The following is a 25,259-nucleotide window of genomic DNA, read 5'->3' as shown; positions in this document are numbered from 1 at the left end:
GGTTACTACTGAGTACTTGAAGTTAAGTACTAGTCTGAATCGAGGTATTTCAAGGTAAAATATTTCACTATATGATTTATATAAAATCATCAGTGAAATATTTTAGAGATACTCGGCGAAATAAAATATATTCATATGTGCTCAATCTTTATTGAACAACGCTGATGTAGAGTGGAATCACTATCTCATTTCCAATTTACTTATGACAGCACATTGCCATCTGGCTTCACTTTCAGCCCTACTCCATTCAAATCACTTTTGCTAAGTCGCCAGTGCCAATAGACATATTTTAATCTGTGGCATGTGACATTACCAACTTTGGTTTTCCATTATATATCTTACCTATTTGAATACTTTTCTAGGCTGGGCACAGTGGCTCATGCCTGTAATCCCAGCACTTGGGAGGCCGAGGCAAAAGGATCCCTTGAGCTCAGGAGTTTAAGACCAGCCTGGGCAACATAGTGAGGCCTCACCTCTAAAAATTAGTTGGGCATGGTAGCACACGCCTATAGTCCCAGCTACTCAGGAGGCTGGGGTGAGAGGATTGCTTGAGTCCAGGAGCTCTAGGCTACAACAGAGTGAGACCCTGTCTCCAAAAAATAAATAGATTAAAAAAATAAATAAATATATAAATAAATAAGTAAATACTTTTTTCTAGTTAAAAAAAAAATAGGGGCCGGGTGTGGTGACTCACGCCTGTAATCCCAGCACTCTGGGAGGCCGAGGAGGGTGAATCACGAAGTCGGGAGATCAAGACCATCCTGGCTAACACTGTGAAACCCGTTTCTACTAAAAATACACAAAATTAGCTGGGCGTGGTGGCACGCACCTGTAGTCCCAGGTAATAGGGAGGCTGAGGCAGGAGGATCACTTGAGTTTGGGAAGCAGAGGTTACAGTGAGCTGAGATCACACTGTACTCCAGCCTAGGGTGACAGAGCGAGATCCTGTCTCACACACACACACACACACACACACACACACACACCCTGTCTCACACACACACACCCCTATATTGTGAAAATATTATCCCATGTTTTTGATATCCTTTTATTGAATTACTTTTTAATATGCCATACTTGATCCAACCAACTTTAGAGTAATCATTTCAGTTAGTTCTACTCATAAATAATATCACAATGGAACCATAGATATATTTTTAAACACATCCACGATTATTTTCTGAAGATGTGAGTTTCTAGAAGGTGAAATGTTAGTTAAACAGTAAAGCAAACTCTTTTTTTTTTCTTTGAGACGGAGTTTCACTCTGTCCCCCAGGCTGGAGTGCAATGGCGTGATCTCAGCTCACTGCAACCTCCACCTCCCAGGTTCAAACAATTCTCCTGCCTCAGCCTCCCTAGTAGCTGGGATTACAGGCACACACCACCACACCCAGTTATATTTTTGTATTTTTAGTAGAGACGGGGTTTCACCATGTTGGTCAGGCTGGTCTCAAACTCTTGACCTCAGGTGATCTGCCTGCCTTGACTTCCCAAAGTGCTGGAGTTACAGGCGTTGAGCCACCACAGCTGGCTTAAAGTTTTTAGTTTTTAAATCAATTTATTGCTTCCCTACGTGTGAAATTGCAACCAGATGGAGATTAAACCATATTGGGAAAAACTGTACATTAAAACTAATTCCAGTATAGAATGACTTGCTATTTGTGTTAAATAACATGACAGCTACCCTTCACTGTCCTAGGCACTGTGCTGAGTACCCTAATTCGTACGGTAAGCTGAGCTGAGCGCTGTAATTCGTATGATAATCTGAGCTGAGCGCTGTAATTTGTATGAAAATCTGAGCTGAGCGCTATAATTCGTATGAAAATCTGAGCTGAGCACTATAATTCCTATGATAATCTGATAAGACTGATGCTAAAGATCTTTCTTGAGAAAGGAAGAAACTGGAAAATATTCCAAAAGAACGAGTGAGTTTGTAGGGCAAAAAGAAAAGATTAAAAGGAGGAGGAACCCATTATTATACCGAAATTTTAGGACTAGATGAGAAAGACTGACAACAGTCTCTCATAAATAGCAATCAAATGGATTAAAACAAGATCTTAAGTATGAAATAAGGTTGGGTACCGCAGCTCACGCCTGTAATTCCAACACTTAGTGAGGATGAGGCTGGTGGATCATTTGAGGTCAGAAGTTCGAGATTAGCCTGGCCAACATGGTGAAACCTCGTCTCTACTAGAAATACAAAAATTAGCTGCCAGGCGTGGTGGTGGGCGCCTGTAATCCCAGCTACTCAGGAGGCTGAGGCATGAGAATCGCTTGAACCTGGGAGGCAGAGGTTGCAGTGAGCCAAGATCGCACTACCACACTCCAGCCTGGGCGATGGAGCCAGACTCCATCTCAAAAAACAAAAAATAAATAAAAATAAAATAAACAAGTATGGAATAGATCTCTATCCCTTGGTGCTATTTCTATTGATAGTACAGTACATTGTTCCCATACTTATCAATCTTTCTACTGTCTTTTTTTTCTCTTATCCATGGTGTTGCCTTTTTTGGTTTGTTTTTTTTGAGATAGAGTCTCGCTTTGTCATCCAGGCTGGAGTGCAGTGGCCGGATCTCAGCTCACTGCAAGCTCCGCCTCCCAGGTTCAAGAGATTCTCCTGCCTCAGCATCCCAAGTAGCTGGGACTACAGGTGCCACCACCACACCCGGCTAATTTTTGTATTTTTAGTAGAGATAGGATTTCACTATGTTGGCCAGGCTGGTCTTGAACTCCTGACCTCGTGATCCACCCACCTCGGTTTCCCAAAGTTCTGGGATTACTGGCATGAGCCATGGCGCCTGACCTCCTCCTCTACTTTCTAATCAGGCCTATGTGATTCGTTCTCCCACCTTTCTACCTTTGAACAAACTTCATTAGCTGTATGTTTTAGCAATGATTGTATTTTTCACCCTTTCATTGTCACATTACATAAAGCAAGAAAGATCTATACATACTGCCCCAATCATCTCCCCTCCCCTCTTATGCTCTGTGACTGTCTTATATTCTAAAAAGCACTATGAAGGGGTACTAAAGACATCATCCAATGCAACAGTCTTTTCTTAGTTTTCATTCATTTAGCCTCTCTGCAGCATTCCAGAGTACCCACATTCTCAATGTACTACAACTACCACCCTTTATGAAGACCTTTCTGCATTTTCAGCTCCACCAGAGCAGTAGTTTAATACTAGTTAGGTATCAGAATCATCCATGAAGCTTAAAAAAAGTTCCCTACCTCTACAGGTTCCGGTTCAGTAGAAATAAAGTACAGCCAGAGCATCTATTTCATAAAGCTCCACAGGTGCAACTACGGTTGATAACAACTAAAACTAGAGAAAGACATTTTCATCTTTCTTTTAAATCCCAAGACTAATCTATTCATGAGTTTCTTTCCACATACATCATATGCCTCAATAATTTCAGGAGCCTTACCATCTAAATAAAGATTTGAGGGATTTTCTGGGAACTGTCACATCCTAGGGTATATGTAATCATATTATTGGCTCCTTTCCAAAGCAACATACAAATATTTCCATCTCTTCTACTTCTAATAAGAACAGCATTCTCAAACTTTTCAGTCTCGGTACCTCTTTACACTCTTTCTTTTTTTTTTTTTTGTAGAGACGGGGTCTCCCTATGTTGCCCACGCTGGTCCTGAAGTCCTTGGCTTAAGCAATCCTCCTACTTTGGCCTCCCAAAGTGCTGGGATTACAAGCACGAACCTCTTCATATGCTTAAAAATTGAGGACTCCAAAGTTTTTGTTTCTGTGGGTTTTATTTACTGCAATTAAAATAAAACCTTTTTTTTTTTTTAGACAACAGTCTCACTCTGTCACCCAGGCTAGAGTGCAATGGCATGATCTCAGCTCACTGCAACCTCTGCCTCCCCAGTTCAAGCAATTCTCCTGCCTCAGCCTCCTGAGGAGCTGGGATTACAGGTATGTGCCCCCACACCCGGCTAACTGTTGTATTTTTAGTAGAGATGAGGTTTCACCATGTTGGTCAGGCTGCTCTCAAACTCCTGACTTCAGGTGATCCACCCACCTCGGGCTCCCAAAGTGCTGGGATTACAGGGGTGAGCCACCACACCTGGCCATAATAAAAACTATTAATAAGATAGTTAAAAACCATTTCACTTAATAATAATAAACTCATTACACATAGGGTACACATCTCTTTTTAAATGAAAAATAACAAATTTTTTTTTTTTTTTTTTTTTGAGACGGAGTCTCGCTGTGTCTCCCAGGCTGGAGTGCAGTGGCGCGATCTCGGCTCACTGCAAGCTCCGCCCCCTGGGTTCACGCCATTCTCCCGCCTCAGCCTCCCAAGTAGCTAGGACTACAGGCGCCCGCTACCACGCCCGGCTAATTTTTTGTATTTTTAGTAGAGACGGGGTTTCACCGTGTTAGCCAGGATAGTCTCGATCTCCTGACCTCGTGATCCACCCGCCTCGGCCTCCCAAAGTGCTGGGATTACAGGCTTGAGCCACCGCGCCCGGCCGAAAAATAACAAATTTTAACTTTTATTTTAAGGTTGCGGTACATGTGCAGGATGTGCAGGTTTGTTACATATGTAAACATGTATCACAGGGGTTTGCTGTACAGATTATTCCATCACTGAGGTATTAAGCCTGGTATCCATTAGTTGTTTGTTTTTCTGTGTGTGTGTGTTTGGAGACAGAGTCTTGTTCTGTCTCTCAGGATGGAGCGCAGTGGCCGGATCTCAGCTCACTGCAAGCTCCATCTCCCGGGTTCACGCCTTTCTCCTGCCTCAGCCTCCCGAGTAGCTGGGACTACAGGCGCCCACCACCACACCCGGCTAGTTTTTTGTATTTTTAGTAGAGACAGGGTTTCACCGTGTTAGCCAGGACGGTCTCGATCTCCTGATCTCATGATCCACCTGCCTCGGCCTCCCAAAGTGCTGGGATTACAGGCATGAGCCACCGCGCCTGGCCTTTTTTATTTTTGAGACAGAGTCTCGCTCTGTCACTCAACCAGGCTGGAGTGCAGTGGTGTGATCTCGGCTCACTACAACCTCCGCCTCCCAGGTTCAAGTTATTCTCCTGCCTCAGCCTCCCGAGTAGCTGGGACGACAGGTGCCCACCACCATGTCCAGCTAATTTTTATATTTTTAGTAGAGACGGGGTTTCACCATATTGGCCAGGCTGCTCTTGAACTCCTGACCTTGTGATCTGCCCGTCTCGGCCTCCCAAAGCGCTGGGATTACAGGCTGAGCCACTGCGCCTGGCCTAGTTATTTTTATTTTCTGAAACAAACAAAAATATTTAGTAAGAAGAGTGTTGTTGTTTTTGGATCTCCTTGGTGTTTGCCTTAATAGAAGATTCTCACTAGATTCTCACAACTGCTTGTTAAGGACTGAATGTTTGTAGTTCTCCAAAATTCACATGTTGAAGTACTAACACTTAATATGATGGTATTAACAGGTGAGGGCTTTGGGAGGTAAATCATGAGGATGGAGCCATCGTGAACGGGATTAGTGTCCTTACAAAAGTGACCCTGGAGAGCTCTCCAGCCTTCTTTCTGCCACACAAGGATACCACAAGAAGTCCAAAGTCCGCAACCTGGAAAACAACCCTCACCAGAATCTGACCTTGCTGACATCCTGACCTTGAACTGCTAATCTCCAAAACTGTGCAATATAAACTTCTGTTGCTTATAAGCTACCTAGTCTACGGTACTTTGTTACAGCCCACTGAACTAAGATCCTGCTTTTGCATTCTATCTACTTTAATTATCAGATATCGTGTAGACTCCAGAAAAGCCTACTGTACATTCCTGAGAGAGCAAGAGTGAAAATACAATTAATGCCTTAGTATTAATATTAAATTAGTTTTGATCTTGTGGATCCCCCATGTCTTAGGGATCCCCAAGGGTCCCTGATGACATTTTGAGAACAACTCTATACATTCTACCACGGAAGAACACTCTATACATTCCTCCACTGAAGAACAACTCTATACACTCTACCACTGAAGAACAACTCGATACATTCCTCCACTGAAGAACACTCTATACATTCCTCCACTGAAGAACACTCTATACATTCCTCCACTGAAGAACAACTCTATACATTCCTCCACTGAAGAACACCCTATACATTACTCCACTGAAGAACACTCTATACATTACTCCACTGAAGAACACCTCTATACACTCTACCACTGAAGAACACCTCTATACACTCTACCACTGAAGAACAACTCTATATATTCCTCCACTGAAGAACAACTCGATACATTCCTCCACTGAAGAACACCCTATACATTCCTCCACTGAAGAACACTCTATACATTCCTCCACTGAAGAACACCTGGGTAGTTTCTCCAAGTATTTACTGAGTGCCTAAATTATTATTCACACATGAAGTTAGAAAGATTTCATTCACTGACTTGTTCCACCATCAGAAATCATACTGCGGATCTGCAAAGAGATCTCTGTCCTAATTATTTCTCTTACCTCAAGCTAACATCTTCATTGACATTACAAAGTGGAAATCTGAACTTTTTCCTAGCCAATCAGAATTTAAGACAATCTTCTATCTCTGTACATTCAGTAACAGTGGCTGCTGTTCTATTTTAGCCCCTGTCACATGTAAGCAATAAACATACAAGGACAAGCTCAATCTTATGAAATCCTAAGATGCCCCTAGATATCATTTATTTCAAGGCTCAGATCACAACATCCATAAAAGAAAAGCTTTTCTGATCCTTCATGGACCAGCTCACATTTCACCTTATTCATGAAATCACTCCTGATCTTCTTAGTACAAAATCTCTAAAGTCCTATAATACTATTTGAATTTCTCTTATGACATTTCTCCCGTACTACCTTTTCCATCTTATCTCTAACACTGGAAATTAATTCCTTGAAGTAGAAGACCATATCTTTATATAACCCTAGGACTCAATCAGGTTAGAGTATCTATCAAGTATTTAACACTGAAATATATTAATGTTAAATATTTGATAAACATTAATTAATGAATATATTTCTGGCTTCTATGAACTCTCAACAGTTATTTTAAAAACAAAGAATATAAAAACAAACAAATAATACAAAAAATACATAGTATGTTCAATAACGTTTATAAGAAATATTTAGGCTGGGCACAGTGGCTTACTCCTGTAATCCCAGCCCTCTGGGCGGCCGAGGCAGGAGGCCAAGGCAGGTGGATCACCTGAGGTTGGGAGTTCGAGACCAGCCTGAACAATATGGAGAAACACCATCTCTCCTAAAAATACAAAATTAGCTGGGCGTGGTGGCGCATGCCTGTAATCTCAGCTAGTTGGGAGACTGAGGCAGGAAAATCGCTTGAATCTGGGAGGTGGAGGCTGCAGTGAGCCAAGATCGCGCCATTGCACTCCAGCCTGGGCAACAAGAGCGAAACTCCATCTCAAAGAAAAAATGTAAATATAAATCACTGGAACTAAACTTCATTTGCTACAGTTAAATACCTGTCATGAAATTCACTCCCTTAGGTTCAACTATTCAAAAAATTATTACAGATGAATAGTTTCTTTTTAGGGCCCAATCTCAGTTATATGTACTTTTCTTGAGACAGAGTCTCATGCTGGAGTGCTGTGGTACCATCATGGCTCACTGTGGCCTTGATCTCCTAGGCTCAAGCCATCTTCCCACCTCAGCCTCCCAAGTGGCTGGGACCAGAAGGAGGTCCCAGGCTACCACACCTGGCTAATGTTTAAAATTTTTTGTAGAGACAGGGTCTCCCTGTGTTGCCCAAGCTGGTCTCAGATTCCTGGATTCAACTGATCTTCCCAAAGTTCTGGGATTACAGGCATGAACCACTGTGCTAGGCTTCAGTTATACATATTTTGAGGATACAATGGGATATTAGCTGTAAACACAGAATTATGTTCAACCTACTGGAGATTATTTTTATGTTTTTCAACATATAGAATAAAAATCAATTTGGAAGTTAGTTTGTCAAACATATTTTTACATATCTGAAAAAGGTTTAGTTCTTTTATTTGAACAAAGATTTATTCTAAAATTCTGATATTGCTGATAAAGAAGTTAACAAGCCATATATATTAGTGTTCAATTACGGCCTACAATCGAGATGGTTATAAATAATATAAATACAAAAATGGTTATATATATATAATGGCAGTATATAACGGTTATAGATAACATAAATATAAATAAATAAGCTTCCAGATTGTCAAAAATAACTAAATGTATAGAGATCCACATTATATCTAAAGCATTCAATTCTGAGTGTCACCTTTGGAAGATTCAACAAATCCTAAAGTTCTTGGATGATAAGACAAGGAGTCTGAAGGTCATTTTCTACGCAGAATGTAATAGTAGTCTCCACATAATTAAAGAGTTCTCATATACGAAAGAGAATTTGCTTTCTATAACTTTACTGAAGTGCCAGGCATGCTTTAATTCAAATTAAGAGGCCAAGCACAGTGGCTCATGCTTGTGAGGTAGTATGCTCTTTCGCTGAATATATTTAAGCTGGAGTTAGTCATCCATTAGGCAGACTATTAAAGGAACATCTCACTTGGATGGAGATAGGAGCTCATGATTTATAAGATCCTTTGCAATTCTAAACTCTGAATATAATTTAGACTATGTATAAACTGAAGTTACTTTTAAATGACTTAAATGTTTAAGAAACAGTGTTATGCCTATTGAAGGCTACTGAAATTTTTACCAGGTTTTAGATCTAAACAAACACCTAGTCATAGAGGAAACAGAAAACACAAAGAGTACTGATGCATTTCCTCCACATTAAGCATACGCTAAAGACAGTACACTATGAACACACAAATAACAGCTTTTCATTAAAGCTTCCTTTCAAAACTTACCAGAATTCTGTTGGATTCCCCATCGTACTCTCATCCTGAATTGCCGGGCACCACTTTGCTGGAGGAGTCTTCTATTTAGTCTTGGAAAATTCTGCTTCTTCCCTTCCTTTCGATTCAACTTGATGATATCATCTATGATAGAGGAAATGCCAATTATTTTCATTTTAACTTAACTCAATTACTCAGTTTCATTTTCCAGCTGATAGATTTCCTATGTTCCTAACTTCTCTTCTATTTTGAAAGCACTTCCATAAGAGGATAACAAGAATCAGTCATTTTTCAATAGCCCAAAGCAGATCTACCAATTAATGAAGAGTGCTATTAGCCATAGTATTTCTTTACCTGATGACTCTAAGCAGAAGCCTGTTTACAAAAGTTATTCCTACTTACTTTCCATAATGACAGAAGCCTCCATTTTTTAAAGATGACCCCCTTCTGGCCGGGCACAGTGGCTCACGCCTATAATCTCAGCACTTTGGGAGGCTGAGGTGGGAGGATCATCTGAGGTCAGGAGTTTGGGACTGGCCTGACCAACATGGTGAAACCCTGTCTCTACTAAAAATACAAAAAAAAAAAAAAAAGCCAGGTATGGTGGTATGCCCCTATAATCCCAGCTACTCGGGAGGCTGAGGCAGGAGAATTGGTTGAACTCGGGAGGCGGAGGTTGCAGTGAGCCAAGATCGCACCACTGCACTCCAGCCTGGGTGATGGAGGGAGACTCCATCAAAAAAAAAAAAAAAAAAAAAAAAAAGGAAAAAAAGATGACCACCTTCCAATATGTAGGTAATCAAAAATTAAACCATTCAACTAAAATACTAAATGCTGAAATTCAGCCAATATTTATTGAGCATATACTACATGCAGTGAATATATGTGTCAGGTTGTGCTGTAACTGAAAGAAAAGTAAAATACGATCCCTTTTCTAAGTAAGTTTAAAAGTACTGATGGAAACAGACATGCAAATAGCAAATACAAAATTAAACAAGTGCCATAATAAAGGTATAGTACAAAAAAATACTAATGGCTCACCTCTAGCAAAGTACTTCAAGGTTACCTTATTTTTCTTTCTACACGGACCTGAGCCTCATTACTTCCAAACATACTACCAAACTGCCCCAAGGTAATTCACAAACAAAAATACCACAACAGAACAAGGTGAAGACCAGAAAATTAAATGTGCTCCAGATTCCCATTTATATCTGTTAAAAGAGGTTACCAGAAGCCAAACATACTCCTTTAAGAAATATCCAGCTGGGCACAGTGGCACATGCCTGCAATCCCAGCACTTTGGGAGGTGAGATGGGAGACTACTTCAGCCCAAGAGTTCAAGACCAACCTGGGCAACACAGCAAAACCTCATCTCCACAGATAATTTTTAAAAATTAGCCAGGCATGGTGGTGCGTGCCTGTGGTACTCGGTACTCAGTGGTGCGTGCCCCAGCTACTCGGGAGGCTGAGGCGGGAGAATTCCTTGAGCTCAAGCGCTCGAGGCTGCAGTGAGCCACGGTCATGCCACCGCAGTCCAGCCTAGGCAACAGAGCAAGATTGTCTCTCAAAAAAAAAAAAAATATATATATATATATATACACACACACACACACACACACACACACATTTTCTCCACAGTCCTAATTTCAGTATTATTTGATAATTGAGAAAGCAAATAAAACAAAGAAATTGCATACAGTCAACAACTTCTTAATAAAACTCTACAAAACTAATAAACTCAAATTTTTTTGTCACTATAATTAGTCTCTCCAGAAGTCAGAGAAGGAAATATAACTTGAAGGTCCTTTGTAATATATTACTGTTCTACCTAACCCATCTCTAATCTTTAAGACTCTTAATTACACTCAAATATTCACACAAAATCTCTCAAATCTCCCCCAAAGTATTTAGTTGTCTTCTTAAAATTAATGTCCAACTGCGAAAGAGTTCACAGTTCATCAAAGTTAACGGCACTCAAAAACTTTTGTAAAAAATTAAAAGGTCTCATGAACATCAGATATATAAACATGCATCTCAACAAGCATCAAGCGAATACTTAGGAAGACACTCTTTATGAGACACTGCTTTCCTTTAACAAAGTGCTACTTACTCTTCATCAAAAGTCTAAAATCTCAAGCCTTGAGAGTAAATCAAAAAAATGAATTTGGTCTGGGGAGCATTAAACAAAAAAGAGGCAAAGTACAATGTTGACTAACAAAGTTAATCTTAAAATACAGCATATGGGCCGGGCGTGGTGGCTCACGCCTGTAATCCCAGCACTTTGGGAGGCTGTGGGCGGATCACGAGGTCAGGAGATCGAGACCATCCTGGCTAACACAGTGAAACCCCGTGTCTGCTAAAAAAATACAAAAAATTAGCCAGGCGTGGTGGCGGGTGCTTGTAGTCCCAGCTACTCGGGAGGCTGAGGCAGGAGAATGGTGTGAACCTGGGAGGCGGAGCTTGCAGTGAGCCAAGATCGTGCCACTGCACTCCAGCCTGGGCAACAGAGCAAGACTCCGTATGAAAAAATAAATAAAATAAAATACAGCGTATAAAGTCTAAATATAACTAAAAATGAGAAGTAGCAGAGCATATTAAATACAAAATTACATTTCACATTTCAACATTTTACTACCTATATCTTCAAATAAGTCAAATGAGCTACCATGGCTGAGGGGCTTCTCTCAATCTAAAAAAAGAAAATGGCTTTCTCCTGCCCAATGAATAGATACAGAGGCATCAGAATTTTTTTTAAAAATTCCTTACAATGAGCTATTTTAAGCTTCTCCCCTAGCACTAGGGGAATATACATGGTAATAGTAATAGCAGCAGCAGTAGTGGTGGTAGTAAGCACTACAGTACAGGCATTAGTAACGTTAGTACCAACAGTTCTGACATGTATTCATTTAATTCACAACAATCCTATGAAACAAGTATCATCATAACACCCATTTTCAAATTAAGAAATTGAACCATGAGGGCAGCTATTGGTAAACTCGGTACTCAATATGAAATTCAAATACACCTAGCAAAGCCATGATTTAAAACAAAAAAATCAGGTTCTAAAACCTCTGCAAACCTGGTAAGATTAAACATTCACAAAGCATAATAACTGTCTAAGATAGACGATCATCTCTTCATCCCATTTCTGTAAAATTCTCACCAAAATGCAACAGAGAGACTGCTGTACGTTCCTGGGGGAAAGAAAGAGATCAAGCTGCTTCAGCTCTCCACAGCACTTCATTGCTACCTCCAAGAGAACGACCCCTTGATTTTCTTCACTTGAACGTACTAATCATCAAACAAAACACATACAAAAAGCAAACAGGAAATGTAGAAACTTAAGAAATCTAGGTGTAAAACAGTTTGAGGCTCTAGAACCAGACTGAAATCCTGGTACTACCACTTAACTAACTCGTATGACTTCAAGCAAGTTACTTAATTTCTCTATGCCTCAGACTTCTATAAAATGGAAATAACAACAAATAAGAAAGGCATATATACATACATACATACATATAGTGTGTGTATACAAATAACAAAGCCATATATAAACATACACTCATATATAGTGTGTGTATAAAAATAAAGCCATATACACAGACATGCACACATATAGTGTAGTATAAAAATAAAGCCATATACATACACACATATACATAGTGTAGTATAAAAATAAAGCCATATACAGACATACACACATATACATAGTGTAGTATTAAAAATAACAAAGACATATATACAGACATACACACATAAACTGTATGTATAAAAATAACAAAGGCATATATACAGACACACACATATATATAGCGTATGTATAAAAATAACAAAGGCATATATATACAGACATACACACACAGTGTATGTATAAAAATAAAGCCATATATACAGACATACACGCACATATAGTGTAGCATAAAAATAAAGGCCTATATAGACATACACATATATATAATGTATGTATAAAAATAAAGCCATATATACAGACATACACACATATATACAGTGTATGTATAAAAATAACAAAGCCATATATACAGACACACACATATACATAGTGTATGTGGAAAAATAACAAAGGCCTATATAGACATACCCATATATATAGCGTATGTATACAAATAAAGCCATACAGACACACATATATATAAAATGTATGTAGAAAAATAAAGGCATATATACAGACACACACATATAGAGAGAGTACGTAGAAAAATACAGTGCTGTATACCAGGTCCTGTTCTAAGCAGTTCACACATGCCTTCTGACTCATTTAATGTTTTCAGCAACCCTATGTGATAAATACTAATTACTATCACCTTTCTACAGATGAGGCACTGGGAAATCATCTGCCCACGGTCACATGGCTACAAAGTGGCAGAGACAGGACCTGAACTGAGACAGTGTGGATCTGGATTTCACGCTGTCCATCACTAGCGGTACAACCCTCCCAGACTTCTCATGAGGATAAACTGAGTTAATATACAAAATGCTGGCCGGGTGCGGTGGCTCACGCCTGTAGGGGAAGCCGAGGTGGGCAGATCACCTGAGGTCAGGAGTTCGAGACCAGCCTGGCCAACATGGTGAAACCCTGTCTCTACTAAAAATAGGAAAATTAGCCGGCCATCAGTGGTGGCGGGCGCCTGTAATCCCAGCTACTCAGGAAGCTGAAGCAGAAGAACCGCTGGAACCCGAGAGGCGGAGGTTGCAGTGAGCCGAGATCACATCACTGCAATCCAACCTGGGCAACAGAGCGAGACTCCATCTCAAATAATTAATTAATTTAATTTAATGCTTAGTCCAGGACCTGAACTGAGACAGTGCGGTTCTGGGTTCCATGCTCTCGATCTTCTGCTAGAAGTACAATCCTCACAGAGTTATTATGAGGATAAACTGAATTAATGCATAAAATGCTTAGTGCAGTACCTGGTAGGTAGTAAGCAATCAATATATATATAAATATTCATTATTACATTATTTCTTGGCCTTACCTCAAAAGGTTTCTCATTTTTTTGGGGGGGGGGGTGGCGGACAGGGTCTCTGTCTACAGCCCAGGCTGGAGCGTAGTGGCACAACCTTGGCTCATTGCAACCTACGCCCGCGGGTTCCAGCTATTCTCATGCCTTAGCTGGGATTACGGGCACGCGGTCAGCACGCCTGGCTAATTTTAGTATTTTTAGTAGACACGGGATTTCACCTTGTTGCCTGGGCTGGTCTCAAACTCCTGGACTCAAGCCATCTGCCCGCCTCCGCCTTCAAAGGGCTGGGATTGCAGGCTTGAGTCACCGCGCCCAGCCCCGGCTTTCTCATTTCTTACAAGCTCACTACTAACCAGCAGCTAGGCAAGACTTGAGGCCAAACCTATTATTTCTGATCATTTCCTTAAATTCACATATTGACTGTGGCAATCCTAGAAACCAACAGTTCTCTTCTCACCTGGAACCAAAAATGTTCCACCAGACAAACCACAACAAAACACACACAAGACAAATGGGAAGAAATGACAACCGAAAGAAGGTTTCCCAGACGGTTATTACCCCAAAGACCGTCCTGGGAAACGGTACGCCTCGGAATCCACCAGTCAGGTACTTTTAAACATCCGAAAAGCTGCCGGCCGAAGAGCTGGCAGAGCTGACTTACACCCAACGCCACCGAACCCCGACAGACATGTTCGTACTTCAGCCCAGCCAAGCTGACCACAGCGGCTGCTGCCTGGGTAGCGTCAGGGCTGAATTTCAAAGGAATCAACAACCCCCCGCTTTTTACATAATCGACAAGAAACCACGCCGGCCCTTAGGCACGCTCAAGAGCCCCACGCCTGACCTGGCTTCCCAGCGAGCCACAGCAATGTCTCCTTCCAAGATCGCTGCCTTCTCCCCACGAGCTAACTCTGAGGCCTGGAGAGGGAGACCGTGCTTTTCCAGCAGCGCGCAACACACAACACCCCGCAGGCGGCCGAGCGCCGCTTCCTCTCCGACACACGCTCCGGGGCCGCGGCCGGAGGTGGCCCGAGAGTCGCGCCCGGCAGCCAGGGCCCGCGCCGGCCCGGAACGCCCGGCGACCAGGGAAAGCTCCGGCCCCGGTTCACCCGATCGCAGCCCGGCCGGGCTCTCACAGGTCTTTCTTCAGAGGGCACGGTCGGTCGGACCGTTCCGCTGGCTCCCGGATAACGCCCACCGCGAACGCGCTCCGGGGAAACCCGCGGAGCCCTCCTCACAAAGAGCCGGCGGGCGGCGAGCCGTAGCCCCTCGGGGGAGAAGAGACGCCCCCCGCGACCCTCCGAACCTCCGGGCCCGCAGCGCCCCGGTCCCCGCCCCCACAGCCCCTCCTCCGACCGCCGCGGCCGAGGGGACGCCCGGGTCCCTCGCGGTCCCGCCGGGCACCTGGCGTCCAGCCTGCGCTCCCGGCTGTCCTCCGGGCCTCCGCTCGGGTCCGCCCACCCGCGAGAAAACTCCGCGGCAACTGCGGCCGACCGCCCCCGCCCCCACAAACCGCGCCGCCTGGTTCCGCCCGCGCCCTCCCCCGCACTCCAACTCGGTCCAACTAGGCCCCTCACCCAAAGACATGTCTATTTTGTCGAGGTTTTCATTGCTGCGGGCCTTCGGCGGCGGCGAAGAGGTCGCCGTGGCTCCCACCAGCCGGGTACCAAAGCGGTTCATGGCTGGAGACGTCGCGCTGGGAGCGGGCGCCGGGAAGGCCGGAGTCGCAGGCCTGCCGCCTCCCACTCGCGCACGCAGCCCGCCGCACCGAGGGAGCGCGCACGCGCCGGCGCCGTCCTCCGCCTCCACCCGCGGCTGCGGGCGGGGCGGGGCCACCGACGCTCGCGGGCGACCAGAGCGGCCCCGCGCCGTGACTCGCTCCTAGCGGCCCTCGCAGGACCGGACGAGGCATTGCAGCCGCCGCGCTGGGCGCTCGCGAGGACCGCCGTTGTGAGCAGCTCGAGTTTCCGCCCAAACTGGGGGAGCCAGACCGCGAGCGCCTGTGAATCGTGTGCCTTCGGTGATCTCCTAATCCTCCGTGTCCTTCGAGTCCCTCCTGCTGCAGACAGGTCCCCTGTACTTCGGTACACGCGAGCCTTGCACGCCCACTGCAGTGCAGCCTCGGAGGCAGGACAGACCCCTGCGAGCGCAGACGGCAGCCGCATCCCAGCTCCCCTCTCCCTGCACGCTCCTCCACCTACAGCTGCGCTGAGCTGCCGCCTCTGAACGCAAAGCAAACGCTGCAGTGACGGTTCCTGCGTCACCTTAACATCCAAAGTAAACGCTAACGTTTCGCGTATCTGTACCATCTCTCAATCGGCACCCTCCAAACGTTTGGCACGGTGTTTACTACCCTAATAAGACGTCAGCTTCCCTTGGGAGGGGTAAGTACCTCTGTTGAGGCAGCTGCATTTTCCTCTAATTCATTTGCATTGGGAATGGATAGAAGGGTTCGTTTACTTTTTAATCATCCCTACGGAAAAACAACTTAATATCTGATGAATTCCTGCATGACAACTTTTTTCCTTATATCCCCCCCTTCTTACCTCATTTGCCTTCCCTGAAGTAACTGCGTTTATGTGGAAGCATTTAGGTTATATCATCCTCACAACAGCTTGAAACTATCTCGGATATTTACATCTAAGGACAACACCAGATGCATTCTGTCCACCTGGAAATCTCTGTCGCCTTTCTCCTCTCCAATTCATAAAGTGCAAAAATTCCTTTAGCATAGAAACGAGCCATCTCGAAACCACAGCACCCTCTGCTTAATTCAGTCATGTCACAATGTCATGTGGCTTCCAACTTCAACACCAATGACACATTTACTATTTTTTGCTTGGGGATCCATGTTTTAAAATATTTCTGATGCATGTCACACTTAAAAATTAAAGCCAGCTGTTCCAGCTCCCCTTTCCATGCCTGAATTTAAAGCAAAGCTTGGCAGCGACAATTTGGCGGTCACCTTAACAATAAAAGTAAATGCAAACGTTTCCTGTATATGTAGCATGAATAAAACCAGGAGTCTTCACACAGATTATGTTTCCAGCTGAAATCAAAGCACTATGACTTTTTTGTAAGCCTAGTAGTCTTACCTTGGGGAAATGTATCATTTTTACTAGGCTTTTGGGAATATTCTAAATAACGTCTTATTCTCAAAGGTCAAGTTGTCCCTTTTTTTCTCATGACAAAGACTTAACAATATAGGAAGAGTGAACCACACACCTATCAAGGGGCACAAGAAACTTTAATGGTGGAGGAAAATTTGGACTCAGAAACTCGAGAACAATATTTGGCATGTCAAGGAGAATATCATGTATGTTCTTAGCATTATGTGCTTGATTTTACTACTCACCTGTCTGGACTGCTAAAATCTAGAGAAACTGGCTCATGCCTGTCATCCCAACACTTTGGGAGGCCGAGGTGGGCGGATCACCAGGTCAGGAGATCAAGGCCAGCCTGACCAACATGGTGAAACCCTGTCTCTACTAAAAAATACAAAAATAAAGCGTGGTGGTGGGCACCTGTAATCCTAGCTACTTGGGAGCCTGAGGCAGGAGAATCGCTTGAACCTGGGAGGCGGAGGTTGCAGTGAGCCGAGATCGTGCCATTGCACTCCAGCCTGGGTGACAGAGCGAGACTCCATCTCAAAAAAAAAAAAAAAAAAACACTAGAGAAACTAGGTTGTGGGCCCAGACCTGAGTTTCATTGAGTGATAACTTTTTCACTTACTTTAGTCATTCACTGTATGATTTTGGGAGTCTCTGGACCTCATACTCATCTTCAAAACCAGAAAAAAGAAGTAATAATAGTATGAAAAGTATACTAAGTTATTCCTAAAATTCCTTCCAGTTTCAAAATCCTCTAAGCACAAGTCATTTTTCTCCACATTCACCTTCTCTCACTAGAAATAACTTCTACAATCTCTGCTCATTTGTGGGAGTAAACTACAGAGACGATCCTTAGGTTAAGTTCTTAATTTTATGGAAGAAAATTAATGCAGTTAAGAGTTTAGAGGCATTTTGTACTTCAGGTATTTATAGGACAGATAAAAATGCCAAATGTATAAAATCCTCCCTACCACTAATATAATAAAGATTCTCGGCCGGGTGCGGTGGCTCACGCTTGTAATCCCAGCACTTTGGGAGGCCGAGGTAGGTGGATCACTTGAGCCCAGGAGTACGAGACCAGCCTGGGCGACATAGTGAGACCCCGTCTTAAAATTAAAAAAAAAAAAAATTCTCTTTTATCCTGATCTTCTCCCCCAAACCAAAGCCTTATCCCCAGTCTCTACAGTGCAAAGGCCATGCTGCAGTATTTCATTAAACAGTCCTAGCTGCTGTGTTTCAGACTTTCAGGTTTCCCCAAGGGCTGAGAGTCCTGGGGCCTAGGAGCAATCCCCAGATTCCAGAGGGAAAGGCAAGAAAGCAAGAGTGAAGCATTGTGGGTAATGGTAGGTCTTTTCATACACAAACCAGAACAAAATAGCAACGGAGACACACACAGTAAAAATAAAGAGGAAGACAAGCCAAGAAATCAGAACTGGGTCCTGTCCAAGAAGTCCATCAGCCAACCACAAGGGCTAGGGCTAAAAGGTCAACCCTGCAATTTTCTGGGGCAGGAGAGGTAGCTATTCATTTAATCATATATTCATTGAGCGTCAGGCATTGTAATAGGCCCTGGGGATTAAAAAAAAAAAAAAAAAAAAAAGTGGTGAGCAAGAGGGATGCACACCCTATCTTCACACAGCTTGAGGAGCAAAGAATATCTCAGCACCTACCGCGAATAAGGCCCTGTGCTGGACAGGGCATTCAGCCTTTGTCTGTGTGCGGCAGTTCCGCAGCTTCACCTAAGTCAAAACAAACATGGAATCCAAGAAGCTGCCCTTTTAAAAGACTTCGTTTCACACAATGTAGGTAAAACAACATCCAGGATTGCCAGATAAAATGCAGGGCCAGCTAAATTTGAATTTCAGATAAACAACAGATAATTGTTTAGTACAACTATGTCCCAGGTTTCAGATAAACAGTGATTTTTTTTTTTTTTTTACTACAGTAAGTTTCATGTAATATTTAGGATATATTTACAACAGAGAATCATTTCATTGTGTGAAATAAAATAATTCAAACTTAAAGCGGTTGAAACTTTACATTATTCTGAGCCTTGAGAGGGACGTGGCTGCGTGGCACGAGTCCAGCAGCTGCGGCTGTAACTTCTGCTTTTTCCTGGAAGTGCTCTGGAATGATTGAGGAGTGCCAGAGATAAGACCCCTCCGAACATGACACCCCCTCACAGAATATTAACGGAATCTTGTTGGAATGTAGCAAGTTATACTAATCAAATCGTTATAACTGTTTCTGCCTGTATAAGTGAAATCTTAGCCTCCTCACTCTGGAGCACTGACCCCAGTCCTCTGGAATCGTGTTTCTGGATGGCTATCCTCAAGCTTTGTGCTGCAGTAAACTCTATACTTAGTCATATTTTCTGAATCTCATTATTGAAGGTTGACATTTGTTTAACTGAAATTCAGTTTCAACTGGAGTCTTATATTTTATTTTATTTGCTAAATCTGGCAACCTTCTCAACCTCAAACTTTTCTTTCTTTCTTTCCTTTTTTGAGACAATCTCACTCTGTTGCCCAGGCTGGAGTGCAGTGGCACGATCTCACTGCAACCACCGCCTCCTGGGTTTAAGCAATTCTTTTCCTCAACCTCCCCTGTAGCTGGGATTACAGGTACACAGCACCACACCCAGCTAATTTTTGTATTTTTAGTAGAGAGAGCATTTCACTATGTTGGTCAGGCTGGTCTCGAACTCCTGACCTCAGGTGATCCACCCACCTCGGCCTCCCACAGTGCTGGCATTACAGGCGTGAGCCACCGCAACCAGCTTAACCTCATCGTTTTCTGTTAACACTTTCTGGCTCCTTTTTCATAATGTGCACAGAAATCTACAGTTCTTCAAAGGTAGTAGGCACAACTCTTACACACTTCACCTCTTAATTTTTTATTAGTTTGATTTGCCTTTTTTTTTTTTTTGAGATGGAGTTTTGCTCTTGTTGCCCAGGCTGGAGTGCAATGGCGCTATCTCACCTCACCGCAACCTCTGCCTCCCGGGTTCAAGCGATTCTCCTGCCTCAGCCTCCTAAGTAGCTGGGACTACAGGCGCCTGCCACCACACCCAGCTAATTTTTATATTTTTAATACAGACAGAGTTTCACCGTGTTGGCCAGGATGGTCTCGATCTCTTGACCTCGTGATCCGCCCACCTCAGCCTCTCAAAGTACTGGAATTACAGGCGTGAGCCACCGTGCCCAGCCTAAATCCCCCTTTTCTTAGCTTTGAGATATATTTGATAATAAAAGACACACACTGAAAGTATGCAGTTTATACAGGTGTACAGGATAAATACCTATGAAAACACTACCATAATCTGAATAATAAATATCATTATATATTCATTATTTTCTAAAGTTTTCTTGCTCACTTTTGTAATCCTTACCCCCCACCTACTATCTAGGCAACTACTGATCTGTTTTCTGTTGCTGTAGATTAATTTGCATTTTCTGGTATGTTTAATAAATGGAATCATACAGTATATACTTTTTAACTGGATTATTTCACATAGCATAATTGTTTTCCATCCGTATGCCTTTTCTTTTTGCCTTATTGCACTGACTGGGGACCCTAGGATCATGTTTAATTGGAGCAGTGAAAGTGAACATCTCTGCCTTGTTCCCAACCCCAGAGGGAAAGCGTTTAGTCTTTCACCATTAAGTATGATGCTAATTTTTTACAGATGCCCTTTATTAGGTTGAGGAAGTTCCCTTCTACTCCTGATTTGCTGAGAGTTAATCACAAATAAATGCCGAGTTTTAGCTGATGCTTTTTCTGTATCTAGAGATTATCAAAAGGTTTTTCTTGTAAAATTTATTAATATGGTGAATGACATTGACAATCAAATTTTGAATGTTGATTTTCTTTGTTTTTGAATGTTGATGTTCCAAATATTGCATTTTTGGGATAAACCTACTTAGTCATGGTGTATTATCCTTTTTACATATTGTTGGATTTGACTTGCTAATATTTTGCCAAGAATTTTGTTTTTTCATGAGTGACACTGGTATGTAATTTCCTTTTCTCATAATTTATTTGTCTGTTTCTTATGTTAACTCTTTTGCTTTTCAAAAGAGGATATCTAGAAATCATACTGATGTAATTAATATGTATTATACTGGTATATTAAAGGAGTATGGTATAATTTATATTATATGATACTAGATAATATGTATTAGATATAACTATTAGCTAATATTAGTTTTTTTTTTTTATTTTTTAGACGGAGTCTTGCTCTATCACACAGGCTGCAGTACAGTGGCACAATCTTGGCTCACTGCAACCTCCGCCTCCTGGGTTCAAGCAGTTCTCTTCCTCAGCCTCCCAAGTAGCTGGGACTACAGGCGCCCGCCACCACACCCAGCTAATTTTTGTATTGTTAGTAGAGATGGGCTTTCACCATGTTGGCCAGGCTGGTCTTGAACTCCTGACCTCGTGATCCACCTGCCTCGGCCTCCCAAAGTGTTGGGATTACAGGCGTGAGCCACCATGCCTGGCCAATGTTAGTTATTAATAAACAATAGCTAATTAATAGCTCCCTTAAACTACTTATATATACACTACAGTTTTTCTTTTTTTTTTTTTTTTTTTGAGACGGAGTCTCGCGCTGTCGCCCAGGCTGGAGTGCAGTGGCTGGATCTCAGCTCACTGCAAGCTCCGCCTCCCGGGTTCACGCCATTCTCCGGCCTCAGCCTCCCGAGTAGCTGGGACTACAGGCGCTGCCACCTCGCCCGGCTATTTTTTGTATTTCTTAGTAGAGACAGGGTTTCACCGTGTTAGCCAGGATGGTCTCGATCTCCTGACCTCGTGATCCGCCCATCTCGGCCTCCCAAAGTGCTGGGATTACAGGCTTGAGCCACCGCGCCCGGCCTACACTACAGTTTTTCTTCTCTTTTCTGTTCAATTTTTTCCATTCTGCCCCATCTGCTACTGCCTTCTGCTGCAGCAGCCTTTCTTTGCCACTTCGCAGTAGCTTCTGTCCCTCTTCTGTGTTGCCCTTTTCCTTTGTTGTAAACTTTTTCTGTTCTAGTCTTCTGCCTTTTCATCTCAAAATTTGTTTGTTCATTTATTTGTTCATTCAACTGAGTTTGAGTTCCTACTGTGTGCAAGACACCGTGCTAGATGCTGGGGACGCTGCCGAGAACACGACAGACAGGGCTGCAGGCACAGCTGCTGCCCTGAAGAAACTCGAGCTCCGGAGAAGCCCGTCCGCCTCAGCTAGCCAGTTTAAAGGGGCACTACTGGCCCTGAGCATCAGTTCTGTGTAACTGGGGAACCTGCTCTGGATGGACAAGGGAACTTGAAGGCGAATTCTTCCTGGACTCAGGGGTGGGGCCTCTCAGCTTATTAGGTCTTGCCCTCCTTGGGGAAGCCAGGAATCTTGACCACCAGGGAGTCTAGATTGATTCACCGAATGACCAACTGTGGCATTTTCCAGAGCTAAACAAATTTACGTAAAGTGCCAAATTCCCCCCATTTACATAAAACTGTTTGTTTTTCAAAGATATCCTCAGTTTGTACTGGATGGATTTGCAGTCCAGGAAGGCTCAGGGAGCCAGAATTCCAGGGTCGTGGATCTTCACGCGTTCCTCCTCCTCCCAGGCCTCTTCTCTCTTTGCCCCTCAGGTTCCCTGCTCTGGGATGAGGCGCCCAGGCGAGGGGAGACTAAAGCACAGTGTCTTGCACATAGCAGCCACTCAAGTGCTGACACTCTGCATTCAGCAGGAAGCTGGGGCAGGGACAAACTGAACATTCGTCAACTGTATCAAGGATTTGCTCAGTCTAGAAATAAGATTTTTTTTTTTTTTTTTTTTTTTGAGACAGAATCTCACTTTGTCACCCAGGCTGGAGTGCAATGGCACGATCTCGGCTCACTGTAACCACCACTTCCTAGGTTCAAGTGATTCTCCCGCCTCAGCCTCCCGAGTAGCTGGGATTACGGGCGTGGCCACCACACCCAGCTGATTTTTATATTTTTAGTAGAGATGGGGTTTCACCATGTTGGCCAGACTGGCCTCAAACTTCGACCTCAAATGATCCGCCTGCCTCGGCCTCCCAAAGTGCTGGGATTACAGGCGTGAGCCACTGCGCTCGGCTTAGAAATAAGATTTTTAAAATTTTCATTTTAACATTAAAAATGGCACATTTTTATCCATTGTTCATGGCTGGCAAAAGCGTTCCTATATATATATTTTTGTTTGTTTGTTTGTTTGTTTGAGACAGTCTTGCTGTTGCAGTGGTGCAATCTCTGGAGGGCAGTGATGGGATCTCGGCTCACTGCAACCTCTGCCTCCCGGGTTCAAGGGATTCTCCTGCCTCAGTCTCCCAGGTAGCTGGGATTATGGGTGCGCACCACCACGCCCGGCTAATTTTTAGCAGAGACAGGATTTCACCATGTTGGTCAGGCTGGTCTTGAACTCCTGACCTCAAGTGATCTGCCCGCCTCGGCCTCCCAAGGTGCTGGGATTATAGGCGTGAGCCACCGTGCCTGGCCGGTTCCTATATAATTGAATAAATGAATCACTGCTAAATGCTTAGAGGGGATGGAAATGTTGCTGTAAAGACAGAATTAAAGCCAAGTAATTAAAACTTGGCAAAATTCTTCAAAAGCTTTTAAAATCATCTCATCAGATGAACTGCTATAAGCTTTATATATGCCTAATAGAAAAAGAATTTTGGTAAATCAGTGAATTTGGTAAAGTCAGTGAATTGAAAAGTTGGCAAAATTGGCTTAAAAGACTTTTAGAAATGCTACCTATGGGGAAAACATACATTACTTTTAAACTATCTTTAAAATTAATCATTACAAGATAAAAAAATGTCCATGTGAAATACTAAAATTTTTGTTATATTTAGCAGGATACAGTCGTAAGAAAACAAAACCATACTGAGATCGTTGACTACTTTTTTAGGTCTCCATGAAAGCAGAACCTTGACTATTTTTTAAACTTGCAAATCTAGAGAAAAGTTGCAAAAATAGCACAATGAATACCCATATATCCTCTACTTCACCAGTTATTAATGTTTTGCCACATTTGCTTTCTCTCTGTAGAGAGATAGATATTATTAGTTGTTGTCAGACAATTTGAGAGGAAGTTGCAGAAATTATGACTCTTTAGAATCTATTTCTAAGGGCTGTGTGCAGTGGCTCACACGTGTAATCCCAGCACTTTGGAAGGCTGAGGTGGGCAGGTCACTTGAGGTCAGGAGTTCGAGACCAGCCTGGCCAACATGATGAAACTCCACTCTACTAAAAATACAAAAACTAGCTGGGTGTGGTGGCGGGCACCTGTAATCCCAGCTACTCAGGAGGCTGAGGCATGAGAATTGCTTGAACCCAGGAGGCACAGGTTGTAGTGGGCTGAGATTGTGCTACTGCACTCCAGCCTGGGCAACACAGCAAGACTCTGTCTCAAAAAAAAAAAAAAAAGACAATATATTTCTAGGGATATTCTTTAACATAACCATGCTAAAATTACCAAGTTTAGAAAATTTAACATTGATGAAGTACTATTATCCAATGTATGGTTCATGTCCAAATTTTGCCAATTATACTAAAAAAATTTCTTTTTTTTCCTTTTCCTTTTTTTTTTTTTTTTAGACAGAGTCTTGCCTTGTTGCCCAGGATGGAGTGCAGTGGCGCAATCTGAGCTCACTACAACCTCCACCTCCCAGGTTAAAGTGATTCTCCTGCCTCAGCCTCCCGAGTAGCTGGGATTACAAGCGTCTGCCACCACGCCCAGCTAATTTTTTGTATTTTGTATTTTTAGTAGACACGAGGTTTCACCACGTTGGCCAGGCTGGTCTTGAACTCCTGACGTCAGCTGATCCACCCGCCTCGGCCTCCCGAAGTGCTGGGATTACAAGCGTTAGCCACCGAGCCCAGCCAAAAATTTCTTCATAGCAATTTTTTTTTCCAAAATCTGAGATCCAGTCCAGATTCACATGCTGCATTTCTTTGTCTTCTTTAATCTGAAAACATTCTTCAGGGTTTCGTAGCTCTTTATGATATTTACATTTTTGACGCTTGAAGGTGGTTGTTGCATAGACTGTCTCTCAATCTGGTTTTGTCTCATTGTTAGCCCTGTAGATTCTGGTTGTTCATTGTTGTCAGCAATACCACAAGTTACGCTGTGTCCTCGCTGATGCCAAACATCAGGGGCAGGCACATAGTATCATATTGTCTGATTACCGGTGACCTTAACTTGACCACGTGTGATGCTCACCAGCTTTCTCCATTGTAAAGGTACCCCCTTTTCCCAATTTATAATGAATAAGTCACCTGTGGGGAGATTTGAGACTGTGTAACTATCCTGTTTC

The 25,259-nt window shown here is 43.1% G+C and overlaps 1 protein-coding gene across 4 annotated transcripts in view; it reads right to left on the bottom strand.

Moving 5' to 3' along the window:
• The window catches only part of FYTTD1 (forty-two-three domain containing 1), a 32,113-nt gene extending 15,909 nt beyond the window's left edge, over positions 1-16,204 (bottom strand). Inside the window, exons 1-2 of one of the 4 annotated variants that reach the window (XM_031663964.1) lie at positions 15,402-16,204; positions 8,855-8,986 (exon numbers count right to left, since the gene is read on the bottom strand). In XM_031663964.1, the coding sequence (XP_031519824.1) occupies positions 8,855-8,986; positions 15,402-15,504 (235 nt within the window). In that variant the 5' untranslated portion in view covers positions 15,505-16,204. Of the gene's footprint in view, positions 1-8,854; positions 8,987-14,668; positions 15,120-15,228; positions 15,327-15,401 lie in introns of those variants that run through there. The other 3 variants (XM_031663965.1, XM_031663967.1, XM_031663966.1) reach the window with 3 other exon arrangements.
• Between the last annotated feature and the right edge of the window lie 9,055 nt (positions 16,205-25,259).

The sequence above is a fragment of the Papio anubis genome, chromosome 2, assembly GCF_008728515.1.
Source record: "Papio anubis isolate 15944 chromosome 2, Panubis1.0, whole genome shotgun sequence".
NCBI lineage: Eukaryota > Metazoa > Chordata > Mammalia > Primates > Cercopithecidae > Papio > Papio anubis.
The sequence above is the reverse complement of the archived record's forward strand: the minus strand, read 5'-3'. Positions and strand labels throughout refer to the sequence as shown.